This window comes from Pseudophryne corroboree, chromosome 7, assembly GCF_028390025.1.
Source record: "Pseudophryne corroboree isolate aPseCor3 chromosome 7, aPseCor3.hap2, whole genome shotgun sequence".
NCBI lineage: Eukaryota > Metazoa > Chordata > Amphibia > Anura > Myobatrachidae > Pseudophryne > Pseudophryne corroboree.
The window spans coordinates 1,924,079-1,938,101 of NC_086450.1; the positions used below are offsets into that span (position 1 = coordinate 1,924,079).

At 44.5% G+C, this 14,023-nt stretch overlaps 1 protein-coding gene across 3 annotated transcripts in view; it reads right to left on the reverse strand.

Moving 5' to 3' along the window:
• Nucleotides 1-14,023, reverse strand: part of NBEAL1 (neurobeachin like 1) — a 410,517-nt gene that overhangs the window by 140,320 nt on the left and 256,174 nt on the right. For all 3 annotated transcript variants that reach the window (XM_063932593.1, XM_063932592.1, XM_063932594.1), the window contains one exon: nt 9,227-9,344. In XM_063932593.1, coding sequence (XP_063788663.1) covers nt 9,227-9,344 — 118 coding nt within the window. The remainder of the gene's footprint in view (nt 1-9,226; nt 9,345-14,023) is intronic.

Sequence of the window (14,023 nt, forward strand, 5' to 3'; positions counted from 1 at the left end):
CAGAGACAGACTGAATGACAGTAACTGTATGACATGTAATACAGCTGCCAGAGCAGAGAACACAGGACTGCACCCAGATCTCTTATCATAGCTGGACTTGTTCTGCCAGAGACAGACTGAATGACAGTAACTGTACAACATGTAATACAGAGACCAGAGCAGAACACAGGACAGCACCCAGATCTCTTATCATAGCTAGACTTGTTCTGCCAGAGACAGACTGAATGACAGTAACTGTATGACATGTAATACAGAGACCAGATCAGAGAACACAGGACTGCACCCAGATCTCTTATCATAGCTGGACTTGTTCTGCCAGAGACAGACTGAATGACAGTAACTGTATGACATGTAATACAGAGACCAGAGCAGAGAACACAGGACTGCACCCAGATCTCTTATCATAGCTGGACTTGTTCTGCCAGAGACAGACTGAATGACAGTAACTGTATGACATGTAATACAGAGACCAGAGCAGAGAACACAGGACTGCACCCAGATCTCTTATCATAGCTGGACTTGTTCTGCCAGAGACAGACTGAATGACAGTAACTGTATGACATGTAATACAGAGACCAGAGCAGAACACAGGACTGCACCCAGATCTCTTATCATAGCTGGACTTGTTCTGCCAGAGACAGACTGAATGACAGTAACTGTATGACATGTAATACAGAGACCAGAGAAGAACACAGGACTGCACCCAGATCTCTTATCATAGCTGGACTTGTTCTGCCAGAGACAGACTGAATGACAGTAACTGTACGACATGAAATACAGAGACCAGAGCAGAGAACACAGGACTGCACCCAGATCTCTTATCATAGCTGGACTTGTTCTGCCAGAGACAGACTGAATGACAGTAACTGTATGACATGTAATACAGAGACCAGAGCAGAGAACACAGGACTGCACCCAGATCTCTTATCATAGCTGGACTTGTTCTGCCAGAGACAGACTGAATGACAGTAACTGTATGACATGTAATACAGAGACCAGAGCAGAGAACACAGGACTGCACCCAGATCTCTTATCATAGCTGGACTTGTTCTGCCAGAGACAGACTGAATGACAGTAACTGTATGACATGTAATACAGAGACCAGAGCAGAGAACACAGGACTGCACCCAGATCTCTTATCATAGCTGGACTTGTTCTGCCAGAGACAGACTGAATGACAGTAAATGTATGACATGTAATACAGAGACCAGAGCAGAGAACACAGGACTGCACCCAGATCTCTTATCATAGCTGGACTTGTTCTGCCAGAGACAGAATGAATGACAGTAACTGTATGACATGTAATACAGAGACCAGAGCAGAGAACACAGGACTGCACCCAGATCTCTTATCATAGCTGGACTTGTTCTGCCAGAGACAGACTGAATGACAGTAACTGTACAACATGTAATACAGAGACCAGAGCAGAGAACACAGGACTGCACCCAGATCTCTTATCATAGCTGGACTTGTTCTGCCAGAGACAGACTGAATGACAGTAACTGTATGACATGTAATACAGAGACCAGAGCAGAGAACACAGGACTGCACCCAGATCTCTTATCATAGCTGGACTTGTTCTGCCAGAGACAGACTGAATGACAGTAAATGTATGACATGTAATACAGAGACCAAAGCAGAGAACACAGGACTGCACCCAGATCTCTTATCATAGCTGGACTTGTTCTGCCAGAGACAGACTGAATGACAGTAACTGTATGACATGTAATACAGCTGCCAGAGCAGAGAACACAGGACTGCACCCAGATCTCTTATCATAGCTGGACTTGTTCTGCCAGAGACAGACTGAATGACAGTAAATGTATGACATGTAATACAGAGACCAGAGCAGAGAACACAGGACTGCACCCAGATCTCTTATCATAGCTGGACTTGTTCTGCCAGAGACAGACTGAATGACAGTAACTGTATGACATGTAATACAGAGACCAGAGCAGAGAACACAGGACTGCACCCAGATCTCTTATCATAGCTGGACTTGTTCTGCCAGAGACAGACTGAATGACAGTAACTGTAAGACATGTAATACAGAGACCAGAGCAGAGAACACAGGACTGCACCCAGATCTCTTATCATAGCTGGACTTGTTCTGCCAGAGACAGACTGAATGACAGTAACTGTATGACATGTAATACAGAGACCAGAGCAGAGAACACAGGACTGCACCCAGATCTCTTATCATAGCTGGACTTGTTCTGCCAGAGACAGACTGAATGACAGTAACTGTATGACATGTAATACAGAGACCAGAGCAGAACACAGGACTGCACCCAGATCTCTTATCATAGCTGGACTTGTTCTGCCAGAGACAGACTGAATGACAGTAACTGTATGACATGTAATACAGAGACCAGAGCAGAGAACACAGGACTGCACCCAGATCTCTTATCATAGCTGGACTTGTTCTGCCAGAGACAGACTGAATGACCGTAACTGTATGACATGTAATACAGCGACCAGAGCAGAGAACACAGGACTGCACCCAGATCTCTTATCATAGCTGGACTTGTTCTGCCAGAGACAGACTGAATGACAGTAACTGTATGACATGTAATACAGAGACCAGAGCAGAGAACACAGGACTGCACCCAGATCTCTTATCATAGCTGGACTTGTTCTGCCAGAGACAGACTGAATGACAGTAACTGTATGACATGTAATACAGCGACCAGAGCAGAGAACACAGGACTGCACCCAGATCTCTTATCATAGCTGGACTTGTTCTGCCAGAGACAGACTGAATGACAGTAACTGTATGACATGTAATACAGAGACCAGAGCAGAGAACACAGGACTGCACCCAGATCTCTTATCATAGCTGGACTTGTTCTGCCAGAGACAGACTGAATGACAGTAAATGTATGACATGTAATACAGAGACCAGAGCAGGGAACACAGGACTGCACCCAGATCTCTTATCATAGCTGGACTTGTTCTGCCAGAGACAGACTGAATGACAGTAACTGTATGACATGTAATACAGAGACCAGAGCAGAGAACACAGGACTGCACCCAGATCTCTTATCATAGCTGGACTTGTTCTGCCAGAGACAGACTGAATGACAGTAACTGTACAACATGTAATACAGAGACCAGAGCAGAGAACACAGGACTGCACCCAAATCTCTTATCATAGCTGGACTTGTTCTGCCAGAGACAGACTGAATGACAGTAAATGTATGACATGTAATACAGAGACCAAAGCAGAGAACACAGGACTGCACCCAGATCTCTTATCATAGCTGGACTTGTTCTGCCAGAGACAGACTGAATGACAGTAACTGTATGACATGTAATACAGAGACCAGAGCAGAGAACACAGGACTGCACCCAGATCTCTTATCATAGCTGGACTTGTTCTGCCAGAGACAGACTGAATGACAGTAAATGTATGACATGTAATACAGAGACCAGAGCAGAGAACACAGGACTGCACCCAGATCCCTTATCATAGCTGGACTTGTTCTGCCAGAGACAGACTGAATGACAGTAACTGTATGACATGTAATACAGAGACCAGAGCAGAGAACACAGGACTGCACCCAGATCTCTTATCATAGCTGGACTTGTTCTGCCAGAGACAGACTGAATGACAGTAACTGTATGACATGTAATACAGAGACCAGAGCAGAGAACACAGGACTGCACCCAGATCTCTTATCATAGCTGGACTTGTTCTGCCAGAGACAGACTGAATGACAGTAACTGTATGACATGTAATACAGAGACCAGAGCAGAGAACACAGGACTGCACCCAGATCTCTTATCATAGCTGGACTTGTTCTGCCAGAGACAGACTGAATGACAGTAACTGTATGACATGTAATACAGAGACCAGAGCAGAACACAGGACTGCACCCAGATCTCTTATCATAGCTGGACTTGTTCTGCCAGAGACAGACTGAATGACAGTAACTGTATGACATGTAATACAGAGACCAGAGAAGAACACAGGACTGCACCCAGATCTCTTATCATAGCTGGACTTGTTCTGCCAGAGACAGACTGAATGACAGTAACTGTACGACATGAAATACAGAGACCAGAGCAGAGAACACAGGACTGCACCCAGATCTCTTATCATAGCTGGACTTGTTCTGCCAGAGACAGACTGAATGACAGTAACTGTATGACATGTAATACAGAGACCAGAGCAGAGAACACAGGACTGCACCCAGATCTCTTATCATAGCTGGACTTGTTCTGCCAGAGACAGACTGAATGACAGTAACTGTATGACATGTAATACAGAGACCAGAGCAGAGAACACAGGACTGCACCCAGATCTCTTATCATAGCTGGACTTGTTCTGCCAGAGACAGACTGAATGACAGTAACTGTATGACATGTAATACAGAGACCAGAGCAGAGAACACAGGACTGCACCCAGATCTCTTATCATAGCTGGACTTGTTCTGCCAGAGACAGACTGAATGACAGTAAATGTATGACATGTAATACAGAGACCAGAGCAGAGAACACAGGACTGCACCCAGATCTCTTATCATAGCTGGACTTGTTCTGCCAGAGACAGAATGAATGACAGTAACTGTATGACATGTAATACAGAGACCAGAGCAGAGAACACAGGACTGCACCCAGATCTCTTATCATAGCTGGACTTGTTCTGCCAGAGACAGACTGAATGACAGTAACTGTACAACATGTAATACAGAGACCAGAGCAGAGAACACAGGACTGCACCCAGATCTCTTATCATAGCTGGACTTGTTCTGCCAGAGACAGACTGAATGACAGTAACTGTATGACATGTAATACAGAGACCAGAGCAGAGAACACAGGACTGCACCCAGATCTCTTATCATAGCTGGACTTGTTCTGCCAGAGACAGACTGAATGACAGTAACTGTACGACATGAAATACAGAGACCAGAGCAGAGAACACAGGACTGCACCCAGATCTCTTATCATAGCTGGACTTGTTCTGCCAGAGACAGACTGAATGACAGTAACTGTATGACATGTAATACAGAGACCAGAGCAGAGAACACAGGACTGCACCCAGATCTCTTATCATAGCTGGACTTGTTCTGCCAGAGACAGACTGAATGACAGTAACTGTATGACATGTAATACAGAGACCAGAGCAGAGAACACAGGACTGCACCCAGATCTCTTATCATAGCTGGACTTGTTCTGCCAGAGACAGACTGAATGACAGTAACTGTATGACATGTAATACAGAGACCAGAGCAGAGAACACAGGACTGCACCCAGATCTCTTATCATAGCTGGACTTGTTCTGCCAGAGACAGACTGAATGACAGTAACTGTACAACATGTAATACAGAGACCAGAGCAGAGAACACAGGACTGCACCCAGATCTCTTATCATAGCTGGACTTGTTCTGCCAGAGACAGACTGAATGACAGTAACTGTATGACATGTAATACAGAGACCAGAGCAGAGAACACAGGACTGCACCCAGATCTCTTATCATAGCTGGACTTGTTCTGCCAGAGACAGACTGAATGACAGTAAATGTATGACATGTAATACAGAGACCAAAGCAGAGAACACAGGACTGCACCCAGATCTCTTATCATAGCTGGACTTGTTCTGCCAGAGACAGACTGAATGACAGTAACTGTATGACATGTAATACAGCTGCCAGAGCAGAGAACACAGGACTGCACCCAGATCTCTTATCATAGCTGGACTTGTTCTGCCAGAGACAGACTGAATGACAGTAAATGTATGACATGTAATACAGAGACCAGAGCAGAGAACACAGGACTGCACCCAGATCTCTTATCATAGCTGGACTTGTTCTGCCAGAGACAGACTGAATGACAGTAACTGTATGACATGTAATACAGAGACCAGAGCAGAGAACACAGGACTGCACCCAGATCTCTTATCATAGCTGGACTTGTTCTGCCAGAGACAGACTGAATGACAGTAACTGTAAGACATGTAATACAGAGACCAGAGCAGAGAACACAGGACTGCACCCAGATCTCTTATCATAGCTGGACTTGTTCTGCCAGAGACAGACTGAATGACAGTAACTGTATGACATGTAATACAGAGACCAGAGCAGAACACAGGACTGCACCCAGATCTCTTATCATAGCTGGACTTGTTCTGCCAGAGACAGACTGAATGACAGTAACTGTATGACATGTAATACAGAGACCAGAGCAGAGAACACAGGACTGCACCCAGATCTCTTATCATAGCTGGACTTGTTCTGCCAGAGACAGACTGAATGACCGTAACTGTATGACATGTAATACAGCGACCAGAGCAGAGAACACAGGACTGCACCCAGATCTCTTATCATAGCTGGACTTGTTCTGCCAGAGACAGACTGAATGACAGTAACTGTATGACATGTAATACAGAGACCAGAGCAGAGAACACAGGACTGCACCCAGATCTCTTATCATAGCTGGACTTGTTCTGCCAGAGACAGACTGAATGACAGTAACTGTATGACATGTAATACAGCGACCAGAGCAGAGAACACAGGACTGCACCCAGATCTCTTATCATAGCTGGACTTGTTCTGCCAGAGACAGACTGAATGACAGTAACTGTATGACATGTAATACAGAGACCAGAGCAGAGAACACAGGACTGCACCCAGATCTCTTATCATAGCTGGACTTGTTCTGCCAGAGACAGACTGAATGACAGTAAATGTATGACATGTAATACAGAGACCAGAGCAGGGAACACAGGACTGCACCCAGATCTCTTATCATAGCTGGACTTGTTCTGCCAGAGACAGACTGAATGACAGTAACTGTATGACATGTAATACAGAGACCAGAGCAGAGAACACAGGACTGCACCCAGATCTCTTATCATAGCTGGACTTGTTCTGCCAGAGACAGACTGAATGACAGTAACTGTACAACATGTAATACAGAGACCAGAGCAGAGAACACAGGACTGCACCCAAATCTCTTATCATAGCTGGACTTGTTCTGCCAGAGACAGACTGAATGACAGTAAATGTATGACATGTAATACAGAGACCAAAGCAGAGAACACAGGACTGCACCCAGATCTCTTATCATAGCTGGACTTGTTCTGCCAGAGACAGACTGAATGACAGTAACTGTATGACATGTAATACAGAGACCAGAGCAGAGAACACAGGACTGCACCCAGATCTCTTATCATAGCTGGACTTGTTCTGCCAGAGACAGACTGAATGACAGTAAATGTATGACATGTAATACAGAGACCAGAGCAGAGAACACAGGACTGCACCCAGATCTCTTATCATAGCTGGACTTGTTCTGCCAGAGACAGACTGAATGACAGTAACTGTATGACATGTAATACAGAGACCAGAGCAGAGAACACAGGACTGCACCCAGATCTCTTATCATAGCTGGACTTGTTCTGCCAGAGACAGACTGAATGACAGTAACTGTATGACATGTAATACAGAGACCAGAGCAGAGAACACAGGACTGCACCCAGATCTCTTATCATAGCTGGACTTGTTCTGCCAGAGACAGACTGAATGACAGTAACTGTAAGACATGTAATACAGAGACCAGAGCAGAGAACACAGGACTGCACCCAGATCTCTTATCATAGCTGGACTTGTTCTGCCAGAGACAGACTGAATGACAGTAACTGTATGACATGTAATACAGAGACCAGAGCAGAACATAGGACTGCACCCAGATCTCTTATCATAGCTGGACTTGTTCTGCCAGAGACAGACTGAATGACAGTAACTGTATGACATGTAATACAGAGACCAGAGCAGAACACAGGACTGCACCCAGATCTCTTATCATAGCTGGACTTGTTCTGCCAGAGACAGACTGAATGACAGTAACTGTATGACATGTAATACAGAGACCAGAGCAGAACACAGGACAGCACCCAGATCTCTTATCATAGCTGGACTTGTTCTGCCAGAGACAGACTGAATGACAGTAACTGTATGACATGTAATACAGAGACCAGAGTAGAGAACACAGGACTGCACCCAGATATCTTATCATAGCTGGACTTGTTCTGCCAGAGACAGACTGAATGACAGTAACTGTATGACATGCAATACAGAGACCAGAGCAGAGAACACAGGACTGCACCCAGATCTCTTATCATAGCTGGACTTGTTCTGCCAGAGACAGACTGAATGACAGTAACTGTATGACATGTAATACAGAGACCAGAGCAGAACACAGGACTGCACCCAGATCTCTTATCATAGCTGGACTTGTTCTGCCAGAGACAGACTGAATGACAGTAACTGTATGACATGTAATACAGAGACCAGAGCAGAGAACACAGGACTGCACCCAGATCTCTTATCATAGCTGGACTTGTTCTGCCAGAGACAGACTGAATGACAGTAACTGTATGACATGTAATACAGAGACCAGAGCAGAGAACACAGGACTGCACCCAGATCTCTTATCATAGCTGGACTTGTTCTGCCAGAGACAGACTGAATGACAGTAACTGTATGACATGTAATACAGAGACCAGAGCAGAGAACACAGGACTGCACCCAGATCTCTTATCATAGCTGGACTTGTTCTGCCAGAGACAGACTGAATGACAGTAACTGTATGACATGTAATACAGAGACCAGAGCAGAGAACACAGGACTGCACCCAGATCTCTTATCATAGCTGGACTTGTTCTGCCAGAGACAGACTGAATGACAGTAACTGTATGACATGTAATACAGAGACCAGAGCAGAGAACACAGGACTGCACCCAGATCTCTTATCATAGCTGGACTTGTTCTGCCAGAGACAGACTGAATGACAGTAACTGTATGACATGCAATACAGAGACCAGAGCAGAGAACACAGGACTGCACCCAGATCTCTTATCATAGCTGGACTTGTTCTGCCAGAGACAGACTGAATGACAGTAACTGTATGACATGTAATACAGAGACCAGAGCAGAACACAGGACTGCACCCAGATCTCTTATCATAGCTGGACTTGTTCTGCCAGAGACAGACTGAATGACAGTAACTGTATGACATGTAATACAGAGACCAGAGCAGAAAACAGGACTGCACCCAGATCTCTTATCATAGCTGGACTTGTTCTGCCAGAGACGTACTACATGGCGATGCCAGGCGGATGGTGGCATCAGGGATGTTGGCATGTATCTAATGTATTATACCTGTGGGAAGGGCACAATAACAGTACAAACGGTCTGCGGTTACGTAAGAGCGTCAGACATACACGGTGATGGTGCTGTCCTCTTCAGGAAGCTCCAGGCTGTCCTCCTCTAAGTCACTGACTTTCACCTTCACAGCTTCCAGCAGTAGTGACTCACTGGATGGTTCTGTCTGCTGCACACCTACAGGGCGAGAGTAGCATAATACACATTATTATTATCCCCATCTGTCAGCTCACTCCATAATACTGCTACAGTGATCACAGGAACTCCATAATACTGCTACAGTGATCACAGGAACTCCATAATACTGCTACAGTGATCACAGGAACTCCATAATACTGCTACAGTGATCACAGGAACTCCATAATACTGCTACAGTGATCACAGGAACTCCATAATACTGCTACAGTGATCACAGGAACTCCATAATACTGCTACAGTGATCACAGGAACTCCATAATACTGCTACAGTGATCACAGGAACTCCATAATACTACTACAGTGATCACAGGAACTCCCCAATACTACTACAGTGATCACAGGAACTCCATAATACTGCTACAGTGATCACAGGAACTCCATAATACTGCTACAGTGATCACAGGAACTCCATAATACTGCTACAGTGATCACAGGAACTCCATAATACTGCTACAGTGATCACAGGAACTCCATAATACTGCTACAGTGATCACAGGAACTCCATAATACTGCTACAGTGATCACAGGAACTCCCCAATACTGCTACAGTGATCACAGGAACTCCATAATACTGCTACAGTGATCACAGGAACTCCATAATACTGCTACAGCGATCACAGGAACTCCCCAATACTGCTACAGTGATCACAGGAACTCCATAATACTGCTACAGTGATCACAGGAACTCCATAATACTGCTACAGTGATCACAGGAACTCCATAATACTACTACAGTGATCACAGGAACTCCCCAATACTGCTACAGTGATCACAGGAACTCCATTAATACTGCTACAGTGATCACAGGACACTCCATAATACTGCTACAGTGATCACAGGAACTCCATAATACTGCTACAGTGATCGACAGGAACTCCATAATACTGCTACAGTGATCACAGGAACTCCATAATACTGCTACAGTGATCACAGGAACTCCATAATACTGCTACAGTGATCACAGGAACTCCATAATACTGCCTACAGTGATCACAGGAACTCCATACTACTGCTACAGTGATCACAGGAACTCCAGTAATACTGCTACAGTGATCATAGGAACTCCATAATACTGCTACAGTGATCACAGGAACTCCATAATCACTGCTACAGTGATCACAGGAAGCTCCATAATACTGCTACAGTGATCACAGGAACTCCATAATACTGCTACAGTGATCACAGGAACTCCATAATACTGCTACAGTGATCACAGGAACTCCATAATACTGCTACAGTGATCACAGGAACTCCATAATACTGCTACAGTGATCATAGGAACTCCATAATACTGCTACAGTGATCACAGGAACTCCATAATACTACTACAGCGATCACAGGAACTCCCCAATACTGCTACAGTGATCACAGGAACTCCATAATACTGCTACAGTTGATCACAGGAACTCCATAATACTGCTATCAGTGATCACAGGAACTCCATAATACTGCTACAGTGATCACAGGAAACTCCATAATACTGCTACAGTGATCACAGGAACGTCCATAATACTGCTACAGTGATCACAGGAACTCCATAATACTGCTACAGTGATCACAGGAACTCCATAATACTGCTACAGTGATCACAGGAACTCATAATACTGCTACAGTGATCACAGGAACTCCATAATACTGCTACAGTGATCACAGGAACTCCATAATACTGCTACAGTGATCACAGGAACTCCATAATACTGCTACAGTGATCACAGGAACTCCATAATACTGCTACAGTGATCACAGGAACTCCATAATACTACTACAGTGATCACAGGAACTCCATAATACTACTACAGTGATCACAGGAACTCCATAATACTGCTACAGTGATCACAGGAACTCCATAATACTACTACAGTGATCACAGGAACTCCATAATACTGCTACAGCGATCACAGGAACTCCCCAATACTGGCTACAGTGATCACAGAACTCCACAATACTGCTACAGTGATCACAGGAACTCCATAATACTGCTACAGTGATCACAGGAACTCCATAATACTGCTACAGCAATCACAGGAACTCCCCCAATACTGCTACAGCGATCACAGGAACTCCATAATACTGCTACAGTGATCACAGGAACTCCATAATACTGCTACAGCAATCACAGGAACTCCCCAATACTGCTACAGCGATCACAGGAACTCCATAATACTACTACAGTGATCACAGGAACTCCATAATACTGCTACAGTGATCACAGGAACTCCCCAATACTGCTACAGTGATCACAGGAACTCCATAATACTGCTACAGTGATCACAGGAACTCCATAATACTGCTACAGTGATCACAGGAACTCCATAATACTGCTACAGTGATCACAGGAACTCCATAATACTGCTACAGTGATCACAGGAACTCCATAATACTGCTACAGTGATCACAGGAACTCCCCAATACTGCTACAGTGATCACAGGAACTCCATAATACTGCTACAGTGATCACAGGAACTCCATAATACTGCTACAGTGATCACAGGAACTCCATAATACTGCTACAGTGATCACAGGAACTCCATAATACTGCTACAGTGATCACAGGAACTCCATAATACTACTACAGCGATCACAGGAACTCCATAATACTGCTACAGTGATCACAGGAACTCCATAATACTGCTACAGTGATCACAGGAACTCCCAATACTGCTACAGTGATCACAGGAACTCCATAATACTGCTACAGTGATCACAGGAACTCCATAATACTGCTACAGTGATCACAGGAACTCCATAATACTGCTACAGTGATCACAGGAACTCCATAATACTGCTTACAGTGATCACAGGAACTCCATAATACTGCTACAGTGATCACAGGAACTCCATAATACTGCTACAGTGATCACAGGAACTCCATAATACTGCTACAGTGATCACAGGAACTCCATAATACTACTACAGTGATCACAGGAACTCCCAATACTGCTACAGTGATCACAGGAACTCCATAATACTGCTACAGTGATCACAGGAACTCCCCAATACTGCTACAGTGATCACAGGAACTCCATAATACTGCTACAGTGATCACAGAAACTCCCCAATACTGCTACAGTGATCACTGGAACTCCACAATACTGCTACAGTGGATCACAGGAACTCCATAATACTGCTACAGTGATCACAGGAACTCCATAATACTGCTACAGTGATCACAGGAACTCCATAATACTGCTACAGTGATCACAGGAACTCCATAATACTACTACAGCGATCACAGGTAACTCCATAATACTGCTACAGTGATCACAGGAACTCCATAATACTGCTACAGTGATCACAGGAACTCCATAATACTGCTACAGTGATCACAGGAACTCCATAATACTACTACAGTGATCACAGGAACTCCCCAATACTGCTACAGTGATCACAGGAACTCCATAATACTGCTACAGTGATCACAGAACCCCAATACTGCTACAGTGATCACAGGAACTCCATATACTGCTACAGTGATCACAGGAACTCCATAATACTGCTACAGTGATCACAGGAACTCCATAATACTGCTACAGTGATCACAGGAACTCCATAATACTGCTACAGTGATCACAGGAACTCCATAATACTGCTACAGTGATCACAGGAACTCCATAATACTGCTACAGTGATCACAGGAACTCCATAAGACTGCTACAGTGATCACAGGAAACTCCATAATACTGCTACAGTGATCACAGGAACTCCATAATACTGCTACAGTGATCACAGGAACTCCATAATACTGCTACAGTGATCACAGAACTCCATAATACTGCTACAGTGATCACAGGAACTCATAATACTGCTACAGTGATCACAGGAACTCCATAATACTGCTACAGTGATCACAGGAACTCCATAATACTGCTACAGTGATCACAGGAACTCCATAATACTACTACAGTGATCACAGGAACTCCATAATACTGCTACAGTGATCACAGGAACTCCATAATACTGCTACAGTGATCACAGGAACTGCATAATACTGCTACAGTGATCACAGGAACTCCCAATACTGCTACAGTGATCACAGGAACTCCATAATACTGCTACAGTGATCACAGGAACTCCATAATACTGCTACAGTGATCACAGGAACTCCATAATACTGCTACAGCGACTCACAGGAACTCCATAATACTGCTACAGTGATCACAGGAACTCCATAATACTGCTACAGCGAGATCACAGGAACTCCATAATACTGCTACAGCTGATCACAGGAACTCCATAATACTGCTACAGTGATCACAGGAACTCCATAATACTGCTACAGTGATCACAGGAACTCCCCAATACTGCTACAGTGATCACAGGAACTCCCCAATACTAGCTACAGTGATCACAGGAATCTCCATAACTACTAGCTTACAGCTGATCACAGGAACTCTATAATCTACTGCTACAGTGATCACAGGAACTCCATAATACTGCTACAGTGATCACAGGAACTCCATAATACTGCTACAGTGATCACAGGAACTCCCCAATACTGCTACAGTGATCACAGGAATCTCCATAATACTGCTACAGGTGATCACAGGAACTCGCATAATACTGCTACAGTGATCACAGGAAGCTCCATAATACTGCTACAGTGATCACAGGAACTCCCCAATACTGCTACAGTGATCACAGGAACTCCATAATACTGC